This window comes from Neophocaena asiaeorientalis, unplaced genomic scaffold (genome assembly GCF_003031525.2).
Source record: "Neophocaena asiaeorientalis asiaeorientalis breed wild unplaced genomic scaffold, Neophocaena_asiaeorientalis_V1.1 scaffold363, whole genome shotgun sequence".
Lineage (NCBI taxonomy): Eukaryota > Metazoa > Chordata > Mammalia > Artiodactyla > Phocoenidae > Neophocaena > Neophocaena asiaeorientalis.
In genome coordinates, this window is record NW_020172006.1 from 660,824 (window position 1) to 685,225 (window position 24,402).

A 24,402-nucleotide genomic window follows, 5' to 3' on the forward strand; every position below is an offset into this window, starting at 1 on the left:
ACCAAGACTAGATGATTCCTAAGATTTATTCACATACAAAACTCCTTTCACTTTACAACTGAGGTGACCAAAAGAAAAAGTGACTTGAAGATCATGTAAATATGGTAATTACTAGCCACATGTGGCTATTTATATTTAAAATAATTAAACTACAAAATGCTGTTCCTCACTAGCCATATTTCAAGTGCTCAACAGTGACATATGACTACTGATTGCCATACTGGACAGCAAAGTAACAGAACATTTCCATAACCACGGTAAATTGGACAGCATTGGATTAAAGTTACACAGTGATTAACAACAGAGTTAAGACCAATAGCCAGGACTTCCCTGGTGGCACAGTGGTTAAGAATCCGCCTGCCAACGCAGGGGACACGGGTTTGATCCCTGGTCCAGGAAGACCCCATGTGCTGCAAAACAACTAAGCCCGTGTGCCACAACTACTGAGCCTGTGCTCTGGAGCCCGCGAGCCACAACTACTGAGCCCGTGCACCACAACTACTGAAGCCCGCGAGCCTAGAGCCCGTGCTCCGCAACAAGAGAAACCACCGCAATGAGAAGCCCGCACACTGCAACGAAGACCCAACGCAGCCAAAAAGAGAAAAAGAATAAAATCAAAAATCCTTAAAAAAAAAACAATGACTAATAGCCAAATATTTTGCCTTTTGAGTTGAGAAACTCATTACAGCTATAGATTTCCTCTCTAGGAAAATATATACCTACACAAACATAACATTTTATGTATAATTTCAGAGGATTCACAAGTTTCAGGTTAAGAACTCTTCTTCTACATATTTTTACATGCAACAGTTTACTTCCAATTTTTTCATGATTATAAACAATGCTATGAAAAACATTCTTATAGATATAGCTTAGCTTTTCCTTAAGATAAATTCTGAGAAAGTAAAAATCTGTGTATCTATTCATCAGGCTAGAATAACAGATTAAGATACAGCCAGATATAAAGTTAATGGAAAACAGGATTTCTCCGAAGGACAAGATGCAGCTGTAAAGTGCCATAACAATCTATTTCTTTGAGCCACTACTACTTTCTTACTGAGACACTCTGTTTTCTAAATTCAGAGACCATCAGAATCCTTGGACAAAGGAAATTACAGCAGTAAGAATGAAACACCCACCCCTGCCTAGAGGATCTAAGTCAGTTTTAACACAAATAAGCAGCCTTGATTTACATTCCAGATTCAGAGTTTGGATAAGGGGTTGGACACAACACTCCACACTCTATCTTCATTGTTTTCAAGTAAATAGGACCCTGTGTCTACCATGCCGTACACATATGATACTGACCCTTTCACAGTCCTGCTTTGCTTTGAGCCTTACTCTTCATTTAAATTTCATCTAAACTCTACCATTCCTCAGTATCTTTTCATAACTCTATCTTTTCTTTTGTTTGGTGAGATGCCCCTTGGTTCCACTATGAGATTTTGTTGGATTATAGGTTTGTTCCTGGTATTCTTGCTACAAATAAAATTGTTGGCTTAAAGGCATACAAATTGTTCTTCAAGGGTTGTAGCAATTTAAAATACAACCATGAAGTGAATTTTACCGTTAAGATTTTTTTGCTAATACGGAAAAACAAAATTATTTTGTTCCTTAATTTTAATTTGAATACCCAGTAAAGCCAATATTATTTTCATGTTTACTGGTCATTTTTACTTTTTCATTCGCAAGTACTGGTTTGTGTCCTTTCCCCATTTTATTAGCTAGTATATTCATCTTTCCTTACAGATCTGTAAGAGCTTTTTATGTATTAAAGATTATAACATCTTTGTCATATGTTGCAGTTACTGCTATCCAAAGTGTATTCCTCGCCCCCCCTTTTTTTTGGGCCACGCCGTGGCATGCGGGATCTTAGTTCCCCAACCAGGGATCAAACCAATGCTCCCTGCAGTGGAAGTGCTGAGTCTAAACCACTGGACCACCAGGGAAGTCCCCAAAGTGTATTTCCCCTTTAAGCTTTGCTTATTTTTTCAAGTTTTGAGACAGGAAAACTGACATTTTGTCCTGCTATCATTACAAATATGTGCCCATCCCATCCCCAGTCAGCATCCTCTCAAATAAACAAACACAAATCATGCTGTCTAGTTCTAATCTTCAAAATACATGGAAACTTAATTTTTCTTAAGGAACTGATTTCCTAACAAAAATGGCTTTTTATCCTTGACTTCAGAAATGTTAATGTCTGAAGTATGCAACAGTCTTTGCAGACACCATGTGGAAAAACTATTTCCACTATGAAAAAAACTATATACTCACTGTTATTTTAAAAACTCATAAGCTATTCCTTTTGAATTTTAACTCCTTTACAAAATTTCTTTGCAAGCAAACATTTTCTTTTGTAAGTGCTTTTTGTCTGAGTCTTTCTTAATTTTATATAATCAAATTTCCTTTTCACTATTTTTTCTGTGTTTGGTGTTATACTTAAAAAGTTGCTCCTTACATAAGAATATGTATCTTCCTTACCTCCTTTTGGGAACTAGGCAGGGTATAAATAAATGAATCACACAATACATATTATGATAAAAAACATAGTTTATATTACTGTTATATAATTTTAAGCTGAAGGGATCATCTGGGTTAGTTCACCATCATAGGTATGTCAACCAAGACCCAGGGAAATGGACCAACCACTCAAAGATACATGGCTAATTAGTGGCGTGGTGAGGGCTATAATCTGAAGTCTTCTGGCCCCCAATCCAATGCTCCTTCCAGTCAACTTTGACATCATCCTCTGTTAGGAGCTATAAGAATCCGATAAACAATTATTAAATGATAGTAGTGATGAAATTTTTTTTTGGGGGGGAGGGTTTCTTTTCTGTGTTGATATATAAGTGCTTTAGATTTTATCCTCACAACAGTCCCATTGCAACCCATGTACAAAGTAAATTCTAGGTGTATTTATTAGAGCTTGAATATGACAAATAAAACTTAAAAAAAATATATTAGGGGCTTCTCTGGTGGCGCAGTGGTTGAGAGTCCGCCTGCCGATGCAGGGGACACGGGTTCGTGCCCTGGTCCGGGAAGATCCCATATGCCGCGGAGCGGCTGGGCCCGTAAGCCATGGCCACTGAGCCTGCGCATTGGGAGCCTGTGCTCTGCAATGGGAGAGGCCACAGCAGTGAGAGGCCCACATACCGCAAAAAAAAAAAAAGAAAAAGAAAAAGAAAAAATTACTAAGAAGCAGAAGGAAAAAAGAAAAACTGAGAAGAAACATACAAATGCCCAACAAGCACATGAAAAGATGCTCAACATCACCAACCATCAAGGAAATGCAAATCAAAATCATGAGACATCACCTCACATCTGCTAGGATGGCCGCCATGAAAAAAACAAAAGCAGACAAGTGTTGGCAAGGGTGTGGAGAACCCAGAAACCCTGTACACTGCTGGTGGGAATGGAAAATGGTGCAGCTGCCATGGAAAACAGCATGGCGGTTCCTCAAAAAAAAACAAAAACAGAACTACCATATGATCCAGCAATCCCACTTCTGGGTATATACCCAAGATGAAATGCTAATAAAACAAATTTCTTCTCCCATTGAAAACCACAATTACATCAGGATTGAAAGACAATACAGTTCCCCTATGATGCTTGTTCTGATAATGTAAATTTGTTCCAACATAACTGATATATTAGGAAATAATTCAAGCATACATGTATTTCATACTTGCTTATATATAATTTTCCTTGTGAGAAACACTAGGTAAATGTAGAAAACTGCACCAGCTGTGTAGGAATACACAAAACAAACACGTGCACACACCTTACAAATATTTACCAGCTACCCAAGCTCATCATGTGTGTTATAAGCTAGAGCCATCTGCATCTGGTATTACAACTTTCTGGCTGATTTCAAATAACTCTCCTTCTACCACTACACAACAATTTACAAACTGCAACTCTCCTCACAATCACTTCACAGACAAGCTTCAGGTCTTTTTTCAACATAAAATGTCATATTTATTGTAGTACTTGTTATTTCTTAACCACTTAAGATGTGTCAAATGGTACTCCCATTGTTATCTTTTTTTTTTAATGTGTCACTAATGAAGTTTTTGAGTGTGTGACCCTAACTCCATATTTCCCATAATCCCTATAGTTTTTGTGCAATTTTGCACACAATGGCAATTTTTAGGAATGCATTTGTTGTGTTTTAGTAGAATTGACTTTAACACTTGCACTTTCCATTAGTAGGTTTTGACTTCACTAGTTTTAATGATTTTATTAAAAAACAGTACTTTTTCAAAGTTTTTTTTTAAGGAATAAGATGGACACCATTCCCCTAAATATTAAGGATTTTACTCTTACTGATCCTACTGCATTTTATTTTATTTATAACGGTTTATGGAAAAACCCAAACAAACTTTTCGGCCAACCCAAAATAAAGTTTTAACAGTAACAACAGAAACTACACAAGGGGAACTCTTTCATGATCACTGACAAAAGTTTATAAACAGGAAACAAGCTTGAAGTTCTATAAAATCAACTCTGTTTTCCATCTCCAGTTATTCAAGTTAAAAGACTGTTTTGGTGTTGTTTAACAATGGTCTAAAATAATTAAAATATCATTTATTTATTATTTGAGTGAGACAGGGTGGTTTCGTGGAAAGAACACTAGACGAACAAACAATTAGGAGATAATGTTTTAGTCTAGGTTTAGCTACTAACAGAGTGACTATGGAAAAATCTCTCTCTGATATTTCTGGTGGCAGATGGTAAACCAGACTATATTTATTGAGTCTCTCAATAGGCACTGATGGAGCACTATGCTAGCTGTAAAGAACAGAGGGATGCATAACACGGACATGGCACTTACCTTCATGTTAACAGTATAGTGCGGGAGAGCAATATTAATCAAAAAATTAAAATCATGATTGTTACAAATATAGAAGTACTTTCAAGAAAAAAAACTGGATGCTATGAGGGCATATAATAGAGGGGTTTGATTAAGAGAGGATTGTTAACAAGGTAAAAAACAGGAGGGAAATTCAAGTAAACAGTCTACACAAAGGGACCGAAAGAAGACAGTGTGGCTAACCTGAGAGAGTAAGGGAAAATGTGGATGAGGTGGAGCTGAAAGGCTAAGTGCAGGGCAGGCTGTGCAGTGCCTGTGGGCCTTGTTAAAGGCATCGGTTCTTATCCCCAGAGCTACAGAAATTGGACAAAGTATGTTAAACAGAAGAGGATAACACGAGCAAATTACATTTGGAAGAGATGATGTTGGCTGCTCTAAAATTCTATGATTCTAAAGACGGTAAGTAAGAAATATATATATAATTTCTAATCATCACTGTCATTGTAATGGGAAAAGCATATACTTTGGGGTCAGGTTGTTTCAAAAACATTTTCCACTCCTTCATTCTCACAGATTTCATACCTATAACTTATACATTTCCGTGTTCTTGTTGACCTCCTTTCAAGCAAGTTTGCTTTGGATTTTTTGGAATCTTTTTTCTTTTCTTCATGATCTTCAGAAAAATCTGGCTCCTGATTTAAAAATATGATAATAAGTATATAGGTTATTAATCACAACAGAACAAAGTTCCTTGGAATTAATAGCTTTCTAATGTCCATCTAGGCAGCACATGTGAAAGGTTTAAAAAAAGTGAAATGATTCCCATAAAACTGAATAAACATGGCAACACTAAGTACAGAGATTAAAAAGAATATTGGTGATCAAAGGATGAAAACACTTCTGTATTAAACTTATGCTTTTGTGAGTTTATAATTACCTCTTTTAAAACAATCATGATGAAGTCTATCCACCGATAATGAAACTTAACACACATAAATCAAAAGATATGCTGAATAAATGAAATAATGGGTTTAGAAGAAGAAAGGGGCAAGGTGCTCCAGAAAAATAACTAACCAAGACAGGTTATTTCAGTGTGTGATTTAATTAAGCCTGAATGAAAGTGCATATGAAACTAAGAAAATTTCTTCATTTCAAATGAATATCATGTTACATATACTTTCACTCATGAGATAGCTTTCTCAATTATAAATTAGATTAATAACTGCAAAACAATGGTATCCCTTCAAAGAAACTGAACTGTAAGAACACAAATTGAAGTTTCTGATAACCCCCAAAGCAGGGAATTAAAAACCAAATCTCCCTGAACTATTTTTTAGTCACTTCACATAAATAGCACATAAAGAAGCTAAAAACGAATTACCCAATTTACGGTACCAAAAAAAAAAAATAGAACATAAACTCCGTGGGGTGAGCTTTAAACTTGGTTTGGATGTGATATTACATTTTGGGGCTATCTGCATATACATAATTTTAACCATGAGGGAAATGGGTGATTTCTTTTTTTTTTTTTTGTGGTATGCGGGCCTCTCACTGTTGTAGCCTCTCCCGCTGCGGAGCACAGGCTCCGGACGCGCAGGCTCAGCAGCCATGGCTCACGGGCCCAGCTGCTCCACGGCATGTGGGATCTTCCCGGACCGGGGCATGAACCCGCGTCCCCTGCATCAGCAGGCGGACTCTCAACCACTGCGCCACCAGGGAAGCCCTGGGTGATTTCTTTAAGGTGCTAAATTTTCATTTTTAATAAAATAGGTATACTATATATTTAAAACCACTCATATTACATAAAGTGAGTTAAATTTTAGAACAATTTTGGCAGTCTCCTCTTTAAAAATACTATAAACCAGAAACTTACTTGTGGAGGAATGATGTTTTCAATACTGATACCCACATACACCAAGCGTTCTTTCCTTTAAGTAAAAAACAAAAAAGCACACAAAGTGAGATTTGCTAAAAATAAAATTGTTATGAAAACATTACTAACACAGATAATACTAAAATTATGATTCATGGTAACAGCAGAAGCTAGGTCACAGACATGTTAGTTATTATCCATGAAACTTATAATATTGGTATCTGTGGCAGGCACAAAACTTCCTAAAGGTATGAAAACTTAGCTTTAGAAGTGACTTATGCCAGGTAAAATAAAACCTGTAAGTGAAACAGACAATGAAATCTGATGAAAAGAGTCATGCTTGTGACTCACTGATGAAGTGATTAGATGGAACACCAACTCTGGACAAACTGGATCTTTGTTATGCTGGAAGTTCTCAGTAATATCGTATGTGAATGATTCTAAGACCATCCACTTCTTGTTTGCAGAGAAGAAAACCAGCAATACAGCCATATGTCTCTGCACTCTAGGATGCTTACAACAAAGATATCTTCAGAGCCAGTTAAGACTTCTCCAGAAAATGTGGATTTATGGACACTAATGACATAAAGTTTCATTTCAAAGAAATCTTTGTTGATTTTAATTCAACAAATTTTACACAACGAATTGCTATACAGAACAGAAGCTTTCTCTGGTTCTCCCAAAGTTAATTCAAATACACCAAGAACAGCTGAGCTTTTACATATGTGCCAGTGTATGTTCAACTAAACAGAAATAGTAACCACTCTTCCTCCCTTTATTTGTGATGTCCCATATAGGACATTAATGATCCAGTTGTGTGGGTCCTTTAGTACACAGCCTTTACTGCCCCATAAACCCTGGGTTAACAAGAATTTTATAGTCTTTTTAAGAGATGGGTTATGAAGCTATTAAATAAAACTGGCATGTAAGAAAATAAAGTTATTTTAATCAAAACTTAAAAAAAAATTAGTACAGTTAATGAACTAAAAACTAGCAAAGGAAGAACAGTACTAGCTGAAATTAATAGGAAAGGCTACGTGGATAATTCAAAACTTCAGCTCTCTGTTATTAAATATGTCTGACATGTCCCTCTTTACATTAACCAAGTTTATTGTGGTATCAGTTTCCTCAAAAGCTCTATTTTCACTTGACCATTATTTCTCTTCTCAACTCAATGGAAAAAACACTTAGTCGTGTTCCATGTTAGGTCTTGACTTGTGTCAGGCTTGGAAATCGAAAGGTAAGTGAGACATAGTTCTTGCCCTCACAATTATTTAACAACTAACTGTAGTCCATTACGAGCAGGTATAATGGAAATGAGAAAAAGGAATGGATTTTCTCTGAAGAGCTGAGAAACTGGGGAAGGCTTTAAGTAGGTGGTAACATCTGAGGAAGATCTTGAAGGCAGGTATGATTCTCATCAAGGCATTCTCTTGCTCAGTAATCTTATGGAAAGTCACATCTTCCATTCTATCTCACCACCTAGTTCAATGATCATATTGGGCCCAGACCTTATTATTACCAATAACCACACCCTTTCTAAAATTTCAATTTCAAGGAACCTGTTCTCTGACTTCTACTGACTCACTTTCCAGCTCACTCCCTCTGTTACACTGATTTCAACCATTCCCTGACTCCAGTGGGACCTCTATCCATTGACCCTACCCTTTTTTCACTGTCCGGCACTCCCTTTGTGTCCTTACTTTCCCCCTTACCTGGCTTAGACTCCATGGTCCATCATTACAAATACTCCTTTGCATATACTCTCAAATTCCTTGTCTCTTTCTCTCCTTCCCTCTGTTCTATTACCTGGAAAATTCCAACCCTGATTAAATCCAACTCTCTGCTAGCAAAGCACTAGTAACAGTACTTTGGAAGTACATAGCTATTTTGAATTCCCAATAATTTCTGGCACGAAGTCCAGGAAGGGACATTTACATATCAGCTGAATGGACTTCTGAAACATGAGATTTCACAGAGCATCACAGCTCCAGCTCTATAGACAGTTGCTGGCTAGTTACTAATTACTCACTGACACATCCTTCTTTTCCACCATACCGTAGAGCCACATATCATACACCTCATGTTGATTACATTGCCCAGCATAAAGCAGGTGCTCAATAAATGTTCATTAAATGTTGACTAAAAGAACAAACAAGGGGAAAGATGCTCTAGCGCTATGACATAGACAGTAAGCAAGGCTCTAAGTTGTTAGGATGAATGCTAGAGAAATTATTTCACAGATTTGAAACAGGATGAATAAAAATGCTCACTTTTAAAAAGAGATGAAGTCACCTGTATTTACCGTTAATATATTATTTACTTTAGAAACATACATATTTTGCTATTTAGAACTCCTAATATATACATATATTAGGAGTTATAAATAATGAAAGCTTTGTTAATCAGATTTTTGGGGGAATTCACAAACAACAGTAACAGTTAACTTGCCTTGTTAGAATGGTCTCGTATAGGATTTAGTGTGATGTAAAGGCACAATAACAGATGTCCTCTTAAAGGATGACATTTAAGTAAAGAGGATTACCAAGGATAGAAGAGAAAGTAGATGAACTAGTAAATGGGAGACCAATAATATAAACAAATGTGGCACATTTTAACATAAATTTCTAAAACTGAAAGTATTTCTTAACTGCAGCAGCATATTCTAAAGTGTGTGAGGGAAGAGTAAAATATACGTTCACCAATCTTTCCACATAGAAAATGTACAAGCATCACAGGCCTCCAAAGAATAAACGGATATAATGTGAGTATGAGACAAACTCTTAGTGGTTTACATTCTTGGCTTTTAGAGAGAATCTACTTTCTTCCAAGTGCTTAAAGGGTGAGCCTATTAGCCATCTACACTGCTAAGTCAGATCAGCTTCAGAACATGAACTCATTTCTCAGAAGGGCAAGCAGATTGCAGGAAGACCGAGTCTAATTTTTAATTATGATTTAATTTGAAGCATCCTTAGTTAGATCTTTTCCAGTGTCAAAAATTACGACAGGAGCAGTTCGTACATCAAAATAGTCCTAATAACTATATACAGGACTGTTAGTTCCTAAATATAAAGGTATTTAGACAACCAATTAAAAAAAAAGTACTACTTTTATCTCCTAGTGAACTTCAGAGATAAACTTTGCCTTTAAACTAAGCAGCATACATCATGAACCAGAGAGAGCTCAAGGTGAGCAGTAAAGAGGAAAAAGGATCTAGAAGTTGAACTCATTTTTAAGGTTCAACTTGGCACAAAGTGTGTGGACTATGGAATGAGCAGACTGTCTCAACGCAAACTAAAGTTTTGAGGGGAATACTATGTGACAGGAGGTAAAAGTTAAAGTAGCAGCAAATGAAGGAGCCATCAGGAGACACTGCTTAGATTTTTCTCAGATGGGCATCAAGTCCTACTGATTAATCCTCTGAAAATTCTCTTCAACCTCTCTGCTGTATTATCATGATGACTGCTCTAGTTGAGGCCTCACTGGCTCTCACAGACTTCCAACAGCCTCAACTCTAATTCCTTCTTCTTACCGTTACCAGGGCATTTTTTCTGAAATACAATTCTGGTTACGCACATCCCTCCTTTGATGGCTCCCCCATGCCTCTAGAGAAGAATTCAAATTTCCTAGCCAGTTATGCAAAGCTGTTCACAATTTGGCCTCAGTTTCCTTTATAGCTTCATCCCCCACCACTCTTTTACACTCTCTCTGCTTGTACTGTGCTCTTTGCCTGAAACATCCTTTCTCTGCATGTCCACCTATATAACCCCTAGTTATCTTCCAAGGACTTCCCTGATAACCCCAACTCCTAGGAGAACTAAAGTGCTCCTCCACAATGTTCTAGTATTGCTCTAAATATACCTCGATTTGTCTACTTTACTGAATCACTGGTTCATACATCTGCATCCTCTGGCAGAAGGTGAGCTCCAGGTAAGCAAGAGCTTTGTCTTAATTCATCTTTTCTCTTCAGTTTGGAACACAGCAGGAATGAAGGAATGTTTAGCAATAGACTAATCAACAAAGGTACATATAAATATAAATAAATACAAACTTACTGTCTTGATTTTGAGCCCCCTTTAAAGATTAAGCTCAACTCCAATCTTACCTCCTCCAAGAAGCCTTCTTCAACTGCTTTAGACCACACTGCAGTGGCATATTGAAAAGGGAGGCATTGCTTACAGTCAGTAGGACACAGTTCAGCATTTAAATGCTCTTTATTTCACCAGTGTTAATTCTGCCCACCCAAAGAGATGACATGGGTAACTAAACTGTAGACCAGTTCTTACAGTTTTCTTGTACTCCCTACATACTTAGCTACATATACTCTACAATACTTGGGTCAATACTTATTCAGAGTAGGTTCTGATATACATTTTAGATCAGGGATTGGCAAACTTTTCCTGTAAAAGGACAGATAATAAATTAGGTTTGGGTAATAAGGTCCCTGTTGCAACTACTCAACTCCGCTGCTGTAGTGCAAAAGTAGTCACAGGCAACATATAAACAAATGAGCATGGCTATGTTCCAATAAAACTTTATTTATGGACAATGAAATCAGAATATACAATTTTCATGTGCCATGACATATGATTTTTGGTTTTTTTCTAATCATTTAAAAAAGAAACAACCATTCTTAGCCGGGCCATATTTGGCCCACAGGTCAGAGTGTGCCAAACCCTGCTTTAGACAGACACATTAGTCTATACTGGAAGACAATTCTGAGGTCAAATTCCCAAGTAAAACATTAACACACATATCACAATACCTGCGTTCAGCACGCTCCTTCTTCTTTAAGGCAACATCCAAATCCTGCAATTGTTCCTCTAGTTTTTCACACAGTAGTTTCTGAAAAAATAAAACAGATGAGTGTCATTTTACACACCTTTCCACAATCATTTGTCTCTGGCCTATTAGCTACAGATACCATGCTATTGAGAGCTGATAAGGGGCCACGTAGTGAACACTGAAATGTTCCTTATATTTAATTAAATGAAGACATGCTGCTTCAGTTCATCCACTGAACTGAAGATGAGCAGGGTATCTTTAAAGTAACACACATGTTAAAGAAACTTATAGCTTTGCTGAGAAACATGTTCAATGCCTATCTTGCTAGCAGTAATCAATGTTTAAAATAGCATTTGGTTCACTGTATATACATGACAGTGATTAAAAATTTTTTTAAATCCTAAGACATTTTTAAGGAAGAAGGTTTATGTACAATAAAAATACAACGGTGGCAATCACTATTTTTTAAAAAAGAGAATGGAAAAAAATTTACAAAACCATGCCACATGGTTACTGGGTCAAAACAGAGCTGAAGAATGTAATTGCTAAAGTGATGCTAAGCCAAAAAAATTCCACTTTACTAAGAAATGCAATAAAGGCCATCTTTTTTTTTTTTATGGCTGCACTGTGCGGCTTGCGGCATCTTAGTTCCCCAACCAGGGATCGAACCCATGCTCCCTGCAGTGGAAGTGCGGAGTCCTAACCACTGGACTGCCAGGGAAGTCCCAACACCATCATTTTTAAAGTAAAATGAGACTGGGCTTGTGAGAGAAAAGACCTCTTGGATGCAAAAAAAATATCCTGCTCTTCAGTTTTAAAAGGAATCCACCTGAATCGAGATACGAGAGAAACAGAATCCATGTTTCTATTCATAGTAATATTATAATGGTGCATAATTCATAATACCATCTATAAGACTGACAAAAAGAAGGTAGGCAGAAATGAAAGAGAGAATGAAACAAAGGGATAAACAAAAGGAAGAAACTTACTTCTTCCCTTGTATATTATCTTAATTTGGGGGGTTTTTGTGCCTTTAACGAATGTGAGAAAAAATAAACCAGAGATTATAATTTTACAAAACCCAGAGGTCTTCTAAGAATTGCTTTGGAAAAAAAATAAAGGGAAGAACTAAAAGACACTAATAAAAGGTAGTTGTTTTTTGGGGTTTTTTTTGCGGTACGTGGGCCTCTCACTGTTGTGGCCTCTTCTGTTGCGGAGCACAGGCTCCGGATGCACAGGCTCAGCGGCCATGGCTCACGGGCCCAGCCGCTCTGCGGCATGTGGGATCTTCCCAGACTGGGGCACGAACCCGTGTCCCCTGCATCGGCAGGCAGACTCTCAACCACTGCGCCACCAGGGAAGCCCTAAAAGGTAGTTTTTATCAATAGTCTCTAGTTTCACAGAAATTTAAACAAGAGATGAACAATATCTACAAATTGAAGATTAAAATGTTTAGTGGCTGTCAAGAAATATTAATTTAAACATAAAATCAAAGACTGGAAAAACAAAACTGTGCTGGGTCATCATACATGTTGGCAAGGGGGGCAGAACCATTCTCCATCTGGGATGATCATGAGAGGAGGGCGAAGGCAGGCAGTGTGGTATCCACTGTCACAAGAGTCGCACAGGAGAATCTGAAATAAACCACAGATTAATTGTCAACCTAACTATGACTAATATTCAATGACTCAAGTTAAATAAGGACATTCTATATTTCTTAGCATAAAACTAAGTAATATACTATACTATACTCTTTATCTGCATATAGCATAATAATAAAAAAGCTCTGATAATTAGGATCCCAACACGTCTTTTTTTTTCGGGGGGGGGGCCTCACTGCACAGCTTGTGGGATGTTAGTTCCCTGACCAGGGATTGAACCTGAGCCCTTGGCAGTGAGAGTGCGGAGTCCTAACCACTGGACCGCCAGGAAACTCCCCTCTAAGATATAATTTTTTTTATTTTTTTATTTTTTCTAATATAATTTTTTTAAAAAAAATTTAGAACCAAAAAAAAGAAATGTTAAGCTAATAAATTAAGTGAAAAATAACAAGTCTTTTCTGAACTAGAGTTAAAATCCTTTTTTTGTACGCCATGAGGAATATAATACATTCTTTATAACAGAGTTTTATAGCTGAAGTACCATAAACTTCCCTACCACACACAGGATTTTTAAAATACAAATAATTTCCACTGTAAATAGCATTTCAATTACCTATCTGTAAGAAACATTCATGGCTCCTTTTATCATGTAAATTCAAACATGAGAGGAATGGAACTACACTAAGGACAATTATGTTCAATAAAAAAGCTACGAATAATTAATCTTAAGCTGATTATTTTTTGCTATTCGAGTTTCAGATGACCAGTTCTCTAAAACTTAAAATGGTACACACTCATGAACTTAAAAAAATCATTTATTTTAAAATAATTTTAGATTTATGGAAGAGTTGCCAAGATAGGACACTAACGTTAATATCTTACATAACCATGGTACATTTACCAAAACTTAAGAAATTAACATCAGTATAAAACTATTAACTAAACAACAGACGTTATTCGGACTTCACCAGTTTTTCCACTATTGTCCTTTTTTTGATTCTAGGATCCAACCCAGGATATTACACTGCATTTCATCATCTCTTCTTAATTTCCTCTGATCTGTAACAGTATCTTGGTCTTTCTTTGCTTTCCATGACTTTGACAGTTTTGCAGAGTACTACTCAGATATTATGCAGACTGCCCTCAGTTTGGGTTTGTCTGATGTCTTCTCATGATTAGACTGAAGTTATGGGTTTTGGAGAATACCATAGAGGTGAAATGCCCTGCTCACTACATCATATCTGGGGGTACATGATAGTGTAACAATTTGATAACTTACTGTTCAAATTGTACAATATGACTTATTACTGGTGATATTAACTTTGATCACTTGGTTATAGTAGTGTCTGTTGTTTTTCATCACTGTAAAGTTACTTTTCACTTTCTATACTCTATTCTCATTAAAAGTGATAACTCCAGCCCATACTCACGGGGAAGGGAATTAAGCTCCACTTTCTGAAGAGAGGAGTATCAAAGAATTTGTAGAGATAAGTTAAAATCACCACAGTAATTAATAAATAATTGGGGGGAAGATATGTTGAAGTTATGCTACACCCTGGTTTTCCTTACAGCTTCACCCACTAGTTTTAGGACTCATCAGTGGATCTTGCTGCAATAATTATTACTGGGAATTCCCTGGTGGTCCAGTGGTTAGGACTCTGCGCTTCCACTGCCTGGGACCTGGGTTCGATCCCTGGTCTGGGAACTAAGATCCCACAAGCAAAACAAAACAAAACAATTATTACTGTGGTGTTCTAATGGTGATTTTCTGTTTTCCTCATGCCCTCAACATTTGCTACTTGGAATTCTTCTGTTAAAAAAAAAAAAATGTCCCTCCCCCATTACCCCATTTTTTTGTTTATTCAATTATTTATTTTTATCGGAATGAACTAATGAATATTATTTTATTCCTTGGGTTATAATCTAAAACAATTATTTAATTTATTGTTCAAATTGTTCTAGCCATTGATATAGTAGGAGTTTTCAAGTTGGCCCCTGTGTCCTTAGGACTCATTTGCATGCTTTTATTTTTTTTTAAAGCACTTCCTTACTTTCTGGTAATACAGGATACTCTAGGCACATCTTATATTTTCCTTGCCCAAGCCTTAGAATCAGCCATTTTCCCCAGAAACACTGGTTCCTTTATTGGAGAATGGTATTTAGAAATCGAGATCTGGGTGCTGAGTGCTCACTGCTCCTGGGTATCCCTGATTCTAAGTTCTCACAGAGGACAGAGCTAGGAAATACATGTATGTATAGTACCCCATGTATATACATATATCTATATTAAAATAAGTATGAGTTCATACTAATAACTCACCATCTAATCCAGCACCACAGGGTTCATTCTAGCCTTCAGCCTTATTTGTAACGCCTTTAACAGTGAGAAAGCTGGCTCCCATTATCTACACTTTATTTATTTGTATATAGTTTCATTTGTATATAGTTATATATAGTTTCTGAATTGCTAACATGTACCATGGGGAGGGTTTAGAGTGGGGGACGGAATGTGCACACATTTTAAAAGTGGAAAACTCCCTTCTCCATTTGCTACCAATAGCCAGAATTCAATTTAAGTTATATTAACATTATACTTCAGTTATGTGATTGATTGCTTACATAGGCACATGTGGACTAACCTGGGCACCTGATTCTATTTATCACATCATTTCTATGTTAACACATAATCTAAATTTCAAATAACAAAGTTAAAAATAAACTTTTAGAATTCAGTTTATTTCTAAAATGATGATTGTCTCTATTCTTCAAGAAAGGTAAAAACCCATTAAAATAAATACTACTACGTGAGATTTCCAAGCTTCAGGCAATGATCCACTTATTTTCACTAAAACATCTGAAAAACCCGATCGAGTTCTATACTCATCTATGAATTTATTGCTTTTCTGCTGTAAGCTCAAAGAGAACAAGGACCACATCTAATTCACCATCATTTCCCTACCACTTAACACACAACAGCTGCCTAATATTTTTATTTGAGGATTATCCTTAAATATATAGCATAAGAAATCCACCATATTTGGGATCTTCAGTTTCCAATGTCTTTCTCTTTGGCACAATAACCAGCAATGGGATTTTCAGAGCAGTTATTAAGATAACCAAATAAAAATCCTATGTGTGTTCCAAGAAGGGTACAACTTTCTCCATCTCCTGGATGTCATTTCTGCTCACCTCATTTTACTTTTCATTTCTTCACACCCCTTTGTCATTGACGTCTATTGCTGCCCCAGTCAAAATGCATTCTCTCAGTGTAAAAAAATATTAGGAAATGGTAGGGAAAGAACACAAATATTGATTTTTACTTGATTTAGGGGCAGAAAAGACCACTATCTCAATCTTCTCTTTGCCCTTCTCCACACGAAAGTCTTTACCTAACTTTTATAGTTTGATGATCATAAAAATGCTTAGAAGGGTCTTCTCAGTGTACTTTTGACAACTGTTCTTCTCAGAGCTAAAGTTATTCTCTGGGTCTAAGTTACATCTTTTACTTGAACCCTCTGCAACTACTGGGATTTGATGAACTTCACTGATTTGGTTTCCAGATACGATTTTCACATGTAGGAAGAAAACAGCTTTACCCCAGCACACAACAGATTATCAGGAACTGTGCTTGGCAACTTTACATAACTTATTTCTGCTCCCATACAACTCAACCTATGTGGAAGTTTCTTTCTTTATGTCTCTTTCTGCTTAATAGGTGGACCTTGCTTTTAAAGTCAAATCTATTCAAAAGAACAGAACGGTTGCATAGAATTGAGCATAACAAGAGTGTTTCCTCAATAGGTTCTTTAGAAAGCACTTATGAACTGCAAAAATACATATATAGGTTAGGAACTGGTTTTCCTGATTTAGGCAGTCTTTGAAGAACTTACTTCCTAAACAAGGAAGTCCCGTGTAAATCTGTCACTATTTTTCTGAATATATCTAGTCTATAATTATCCTCTTAAAATTTTTTTTACAACTGTCCACTTTCTAAAGTTTAAAGCCCTACTAGGTTACTACTTGACTTACATGTTTTTACAGAAAGGCAACAGGCCCTTCAGGTCTTACTTATTTAAAGCTGCCACTTCAGAAATATCATTATAAAGTGACTTAAAGGAAAAGAAGAAAACTTTAAAGGAAAAAAACAGAATAGAAATATTTGAATAAACTAATTGATCTGTGAGAAGAGATTAGAAGTGCATGCTTAAGTAGAGGAAATATCAATATAAAGCCAGGTAAGAATGAAAGCAAGATCCTAATCCTCCCTAGAGTTGGGTTATTATCTGAGAAACAGAAATAAAGGCTATTTTGCACACACAAAACTGAAATCATGATCAAACCCAGAAGTTAGGCTGCTTCACACCACAGCATGCCCATCATCTGAATACTGTCCATTTAGATCAGGTACATACTAGTTCAGGATGGTTTGGAAGGCCACATTTTTTGCATGGTTCATCATCATCTGCTAGGATGGCGTCTTCACTTTCCTTTTCTTCCTCCTCTTCCGAAGCTGCAGATGATTTTTCACTGTCAGACCCTTCACTTTCATCATTGCTGGAATATTTCCACCTGCCACGTGTTCGAGAACCAGTCCATCGAACTTTGCCTTTGGGTTTTACCTTGTATAAAATAAAACATTAGGATAATCTGATGTAATAAGAATGTTAAAAAAACACACTTCTGATTACATGTGCATTGTAGAATATTTAGTGAATACACAAAGAAGAAAAGAAAAATTATTGTGGCTTCATCCACAGATATACCTACTATTAAAGTTGGGTATATATTTCCATTAATTTTTTCTACTCTTTGGAAGGGAGAATTATAATGAACATTCTGTCTCATAACTATTTTCCCTAGTTATAAAATAGTCTCCTAACATCATGTGTGTGTGTATATATATGTATAAGCCATCACATAGCTATATTTATCTAATCCACTACTAGACAGACATTTAGGTAGTTTTCCATTTTTCACTTTCATAAACAGTGTATCCTTGCAAATACAAACTTTTACACACACTTCTGTGGTTAAGATAAATTCCTCAAAGAGGATTCTGGGTCAAAGATCATGCACTTTTCAAAGGCTCTATAATAGAGCGATGACTATATTGTTACATAAAAAATTTAATTCCCGTATTAGTGATGAATTTAAAAAATTTAATAGGTCAAAAATGCATACAAAAATCCTGACAAACTTAAAAAATATTATTCAGAGAATAACTTTATAATGTTGGGAACTGCTTTTTATTGGCTGGCTTCACAATATTTTAAGTCATATTTCTGTTCACTCCTACACTTTAAGTCCCCACCAAAGACCAAAATAATTCTAACAACAAAAGGGGAAATTTTTTTTAAGTAAAAATTTAAAAATTTAGTATTTCAGGAGACAAAGGATCACTTGCAATTAAGAACAATCTGACCACTTAAATACATCAAAAACAAAAGTAGCACTTTTAATTACAACAAACTCCCATAGACTAGCCAAAGACTTGTACTAGATTTTGCTTAAAATAAGAGGGTCATAGAAAAAAAAAAAATTCTGGCTCTATGACTAATGATTAAAATGGGGACACAGAGGCACCCTCAAACACTGGCAATGAGAAGGTACATTAACTGGGCCTTTTTTGGAGGGCAATATAGAGAAAGCCATCAGAACTTAAAACACATATGCCCCTTGACCCAGCAATTCCAATTCTAGGGGTCTATTCTAAAGAAATACTCACTCATGTCCAAAAGGATCTTCAATGCAGCACTGCCTGTAATAGTGAAAAATTGGAAACGACCTAAATGTCAATCAAGCAGGGAGTGGTTAAATAAACTGAGGTACACCCACACTGTGGAATACTACGTGGCTGCCAATAACCAAAAAGTAGACTATGTCTGCTGATATGTAGAGTTCAGACACACACTGTTAAGTGAAAAGCTCATAGAAAAATAATTTGATTCGATCCATTTTTTAAAAGAATGGGAAGTATTTACGAACATGGACATGAATATATGGAAAAAGGACTGCAAAGAGATGAAGCCCAAACTGTTAATAGTGTTTCTAAGGAATTTTCATTTTTCAATCATACAGGTTAGGTATTACTTGGATAGTTTACAATACAGAGAATATATTTCTATATTGCCTATAATAGAGAAAAAGTTTAAAAGATGACAAGATTATACAGTCTGAAATTTAATGTCTGGAGATAACTACTAAGAAAAAGCATCTCAGATATAGGAAGAGAGGCTTTTTTGTGGTGGTTGTTCTTTTAGTTATCTTTGAATGAGCTAATTTAGCCAAAAGCAAACAGCTACAAACACTCAGAGCCAAGTATTTCTAAGAAAAATTAAAACTCAGAGTAGAAGAAATTTTACCTTGGTTACTTTAGAATTTGTATCCTTCTCTGTTTTTTTCAAATTTTCTTTTTTCTCAGTTTTTTGCAAAGCTGCTGACTCTTCTTCCACTTCATCTTCTCCTTCCCCTCTTTTTTTATCAGCTTTCTGATCTCTGATTTCAGCTACTTTTGCTGTGGGTCTAGATATTCTTGGAGACCTCCTTAAGGTACGACCCACATTTGTTTTCTCTTCTTCCTTTTCTGTCTTCTCTTGCTTGGTTTCTGGCTCTAGAATTTTGGGAGGAGAATCTGGCTTCTTCTTCCGACTGGATATCCTAATTGTTAATTTGATACCCTCTTTCTGCCTTTCAGAGGTTATTTCTGTGTTCTCTGAGGCAGTGGTTTCTTCTTCAGGAATCAACTTATATTTAAATTTGCTTTTTTGCATAGAACCCTTTGTCTCAGAAGGATCACCTGTGCCAGAGGTCTGGGCATTGTCCAGATCATCCACTTCTACCTTTGTGGATTCAGCATCCACTTTTAAAATTTCTGCGTCTATTTTCTCCAAAGACTGACCTTCAGTGGAACTGCTATTCTGACACTCTACCACTTCTTTTTCTGAGGCTAGTTTCTCACAGTGGACAGTCACGTTAGACGATGGAGAAGTTTCAGCTGTCTCAGGAAACCCTGCGTTTACTGATTCTACAGTACTCTTTGGAACCTCCTCTGGTATCGGACTCAATCTTTGTGTGTCTTTATCAAGAAAAGTCTTTTTGGACTTCTCTAACTTTTCAAGACATTCTAGGACTGGTGGGCGCTTATCCTTCTTACTTTTGGAAGACCTCTCTTCAATTCTCATGCTACAGGATTCAGCGGTACATAAAGCAGTTTTTAAAGAGAGATCCTTTGCTATTTCAGAAGTCTCAAGAGGAGTTTCCATTTCTGGAGGACCAGTTTCCTCTATGTGCCCTTTGTGACTCTGTGTCTCTAAGGCTGATATTGAACTATCTGCATCTTTCCCTAAAGTGACCACTTCTTTCTCAAGATCACCTATTTTCATACTCGTTATGACAGAATTCAAAGACTCTGCTCCATTTCCCTCCATGATGACACTTCTGTCCTTAGAGGGGCTACAGCTATCTTCCTTTGTATCATAAAACTTCATCTCCATCTGTTCTGTCTTAAAATTTGGAGTTACCCTTTCATCACTAACTTCTCCATTTACCAGCTGTTTCCCTTCATGACCAAAAGTAGTGATTGTAGAGATCCTTTTACAAGTCTCTTCCTCTTGTTTTATTTCATCTTTCAAAAACTCTTTTGTTGGAGTAACTGATTTACACAAAGGTCCTTTGATTGGACTGTCAAAATCATCACTCAGTTTAATTTCTCGTTTTTTTAGTGGTATCTTGGCCTGCTGGTCATTTTTAAGTTTCTCGGTTTCTTCAGTAGACTTCTCAGTGATTTCTTGAGAAGATTTAACATTGCCAGCAAAATCTAGCCTCTCAGGCTCTGGCTTCTCCATGCTACCTTTGATATCTCTAGGATCTGCTCTACATTCCTTCACTTCGACTTTTACGGGTTTGACATTTTCCTTGAAGGAATCACTTTCTTCTTTGATAATCTTTTTTTCTTCGCTTTCTGGCAAAGGTTTTTCTAGCTTCACTATGACAGGCAGTTTTACAAGTTCCTTTTCATCTTCTTTTTCTATTTTCACAGTAGCCTCTTCTAGAGCATTGGGTGTAGAACAGTTTTCTGAATCTACTCGCTGCTCTTCACTTTTCATCTTTTCACTTTCCTTCCGTTGCTCTAAAAATCAGAAAATGTTCACATGAATCTAAGCATTCGAGATTATAAAATATATAAGGCAAAACATAAAATATATTTCCATTCGAAGTTTCTCTCTTAAAAGAGGTGGCTTCTGTCACTGGACATCTGACAATAAAAAATAAAATCACACAGTAAAGAAAATTACCAAACTCTGAAGTACAACTTCTAGATATTAAAAAAACTATTATTTAGAAAAACTCAGGTTTCTGCTTTATACTTTTAGCTTCAATGTTCTCAATGAAATGTAAATATTTATGCATCTCAAATAATTTATTCAAGCTCCAGTGATGGCTCAAAAATATGAAACTAAGAATATATCATAAAACATTTCCAAAAGACCATATTTGTTTTAAAACCTGACAACTGTTCTTCTTTGCAAGTCACTGAGCACTTCATTTAACTTCATTTAACTGAGGTAACATGAGCAAGGCAGTGGGAAAATGTTTTATGTTTTATCAGGTTATAAAAGTAACAATTCTGTACAGAAAATGAAAAACAGAGAAACAAAAAACATGCCCATAATCCAAATACTCAGAGGCAATCACTATTAATATTGTATTTTAGGTTACTTCCTTCTAGTCTTATATATTTTTGAGAACACCGGGATCATGCTGCCCCATTTTTCTCACTGAAACATTAGCATTTTCTTATGATATTAAATGCCTTTACAGAAATTGGACTTAATTATGTAACATCCCTCAATATGGTTATATTACAGTTTACTTTATCAAATGCCATTACTGAACATTTCAGAAGTTAGTATTTTATAAGGAAACTGTGTTTATCTGTCAACTCCTCTTTTTACCTTATCGGCTATATATTTCCAACTTTCATGGAGTATCTAATAGTGCAAATTTAAATATAACAAAAGTATGGGGCTTCCCTGGTGACGCAGTGGTTAAGAATCTGCCTGCCAATTCAGGGGACACAGGTTCGAGCCCTGGTCCAGGAAGATCCTACATGCCATGGAGCAACTAAGCCCGTGCACCACAACTACTGAGCCTGTGCTCTAGAGCCCGCGTGCCACAACTACTAAAGCCAGTGCGCCTAGAGCCTGAGCTCCACAACGAGAGAGGCCACTGCAATGAGAAGCCCACACACTGCAATGAAGAGTAGCTCCCGCGCACCACAACTAAAAGAAAGCCCGCGCTCAGCAACGAGGACCCGACGCAGCCAATAATAAAATAAATAAATTTATTAAAAATAAATAAATAAATATAACAAGAGTCATGTTTAGTAACTATCATAAATCTTTGAATGGAATTACAGAGAATGCATATACACTTTAAACTTGTGCTCAGGGAATCTGAGCAGTGTTTTCAGAATTCTTTAACTACTAATTTTACCTAAATTTTCCTCACCCTATCCTTGCAACTGAAAAACCTCACTTCTTAATGAAGTTTTACCAAGATAGGAATTAAAAACTTTTTTATGAACAGATTCTTGCCAAGTTGATACACCAGAGTTTCAACGTTTTCGTGGGAATAAAATGTAATAGACAGAAGTGAGATGAAGTAGGACATATTCTTTAAACTGAGAATTCAACATTTCTTTTAAAAAGTTAAGTACTTTTTTTTTAAGTTAAGTACTTCTATTACAAACCACCATTTCTTTTATGTTCAATCATACTGCAAATAAAAAATTCAAGAACCACTGATAACTACCGAGAACCTGATATTAGAGTATTGTGCCTCCCTCTTTAACTGTCATATACTTATTTAACATATGCATGTCACTAAGAAAATTAAAGACATGGCAGAAATTACATAGTTTGAATGTCTTCCCTTTCCCATTGATTAAGTAGGTTTAGTAAATTCCTATTCATTGAAATTGGTTAATGTATCAGGAAGTCTAATTAAATAAATATCTTGGTTAACAATTAAAATACAGATTACCATCTTTATAAATAACTTTAGCCTAATACAAAGAGTATACTAAACACAATTTCATAGTTTTTCTATATATTTTGGTTCAAAAAGCAACTCAGGGGCTTCCCTGGTGGTGCAGTGGTTGAGAGTCCGCCTGCCGATGCAGGGGACACGGGTTCGTGCCCCGGTCGAGGAAGATCCCACATGCTGTGGAGCGGCTGGGCCCGTGAGCCATGGCCGCTGAGCCTGTGCGTCCGGAGCCTGTGCTCCACAACGGAGAGGCCTGCGTACCGCCAAAAAAAAAAGCAACCCAGGATTCTCACTGTGACATCCACCCAAGCTAAAATGACACATTGCTTTTCGGGTGGTGAATGGATAAGTCCTTTAAACTGATTTTGATTTGAGTAACAACGTGGCAAAATAAAATGAAGAGTAACATTAGTTTCAAGACTCCTAGGTTCAGTAATCCTAATTCAGCTAGTGGTGTATCTTTAGATATGTCACAAACTCTCTGATCCTCATTTCTTCATGTATATATAAATAAAGCAGCTGGACTAAGTGACCTCAACAATTATTCTTCACTGGCTTATATTTCTCTTAACCCCAAAATATTCAATATTTTTTTTGGCTTAGCTCTTATAAGAGAAAAACATAACAACAATTATATCTCTAGCTCCTGTAGATCACATGGATGTATCCCTAAAACCGAAGACACAAAAACCATGACATGAAATGAAATTTTAAGCACAATCATAATTGGTAAAAAGGTCATTCAGTTATACAAGCATTTCTAACAAGTTCTGTCAAAAGGAAACTAACTGTAAAGGAAGATGCAAATAAGTTTAAGAGACATGAAATTTGAAGTAACAAGATTCAAGGAAAAATTCACCTCTAAAATCACAATGCAACAGCAACATTGCTTGACAAACTTAAGGTGATTCAAGACAAGTGTTACTTACTGTGGGTTTTTAAAGCACATTTACTCAACAATTATCTATTAATCACCTATTATGGGCTTTCCCACCCATCCCAATCACTATGTAATGAAACACTGAATGTCTATGTAAGTTAACACTGAAGGACATTGCTAGTTACCTATCCAGTATCAATCTCCTCTTCTTTCTTACTACTACAACTCTAATTTTGTTCAAGAAAGTACTTGCCTCTTCAGATACCTTATAGCTAAGGGTCATGTGAACCAATTCTGGCCAATGAGATGCATGAGGAAATCTGGGTGAGACTTACAAAGTTCAGTTGACCTATGCCTTCTGCCTCTTCCCCTGCTTTTTTTTTTTTTTTTTTTTTTTGGG

At 36.3% G+C, this 24,402-nt stretch overlaps 1 protein-coding gene across 2 annotated transcripts in view; it reads right to left on the bottom strand.

The window, feature by feature from the left end:
* The window catches only part of RSF1 (remodeling and spacing factor 1), a 170,100-nt gene that overhangs the window by 16,446 nt on the left and 129,252 nt on the right, over positions 1-24,402 (bottom strand). The window contains exons 1-7 of one of the 2 annotated variants that reach the window (XM_024749395.1): positions 24,188-24,205; positions 19,438-21,203; positions 17,488-17,694; positions 13,004-13,108; positions 11,455-11,534; positions 6,690-6,744; positions 5,399-5,508 (exon numbers count right to left, since the gene is read on the bottom strand). In XM_024749395.1, the coding sequence (XP_024605163.1) occupies positions 5,399-5,508; positions 6,690-6,744; positions 11,455-11,534; positions 13,004-13,108; positions 17,488-17,694; positions 19,438-21,180 (2,300 nt within the window). In that variant the 5' untranslated portion in view covers positions 21,181-21,203; positions 24,188-24,205. Of the gene's footprint in view, positions 1-5,398; positions 5,509-6,689; positions 6,745-11,454; positions 11,535-13,003; positions 13,109-17,487; positions 17,695-19,437; positions 21,204-24,187; positions 24,206-24,402 lie in introns of those variants that run through there. The other variant, XM_024749386.1, reaches the window with a different exon arrangement.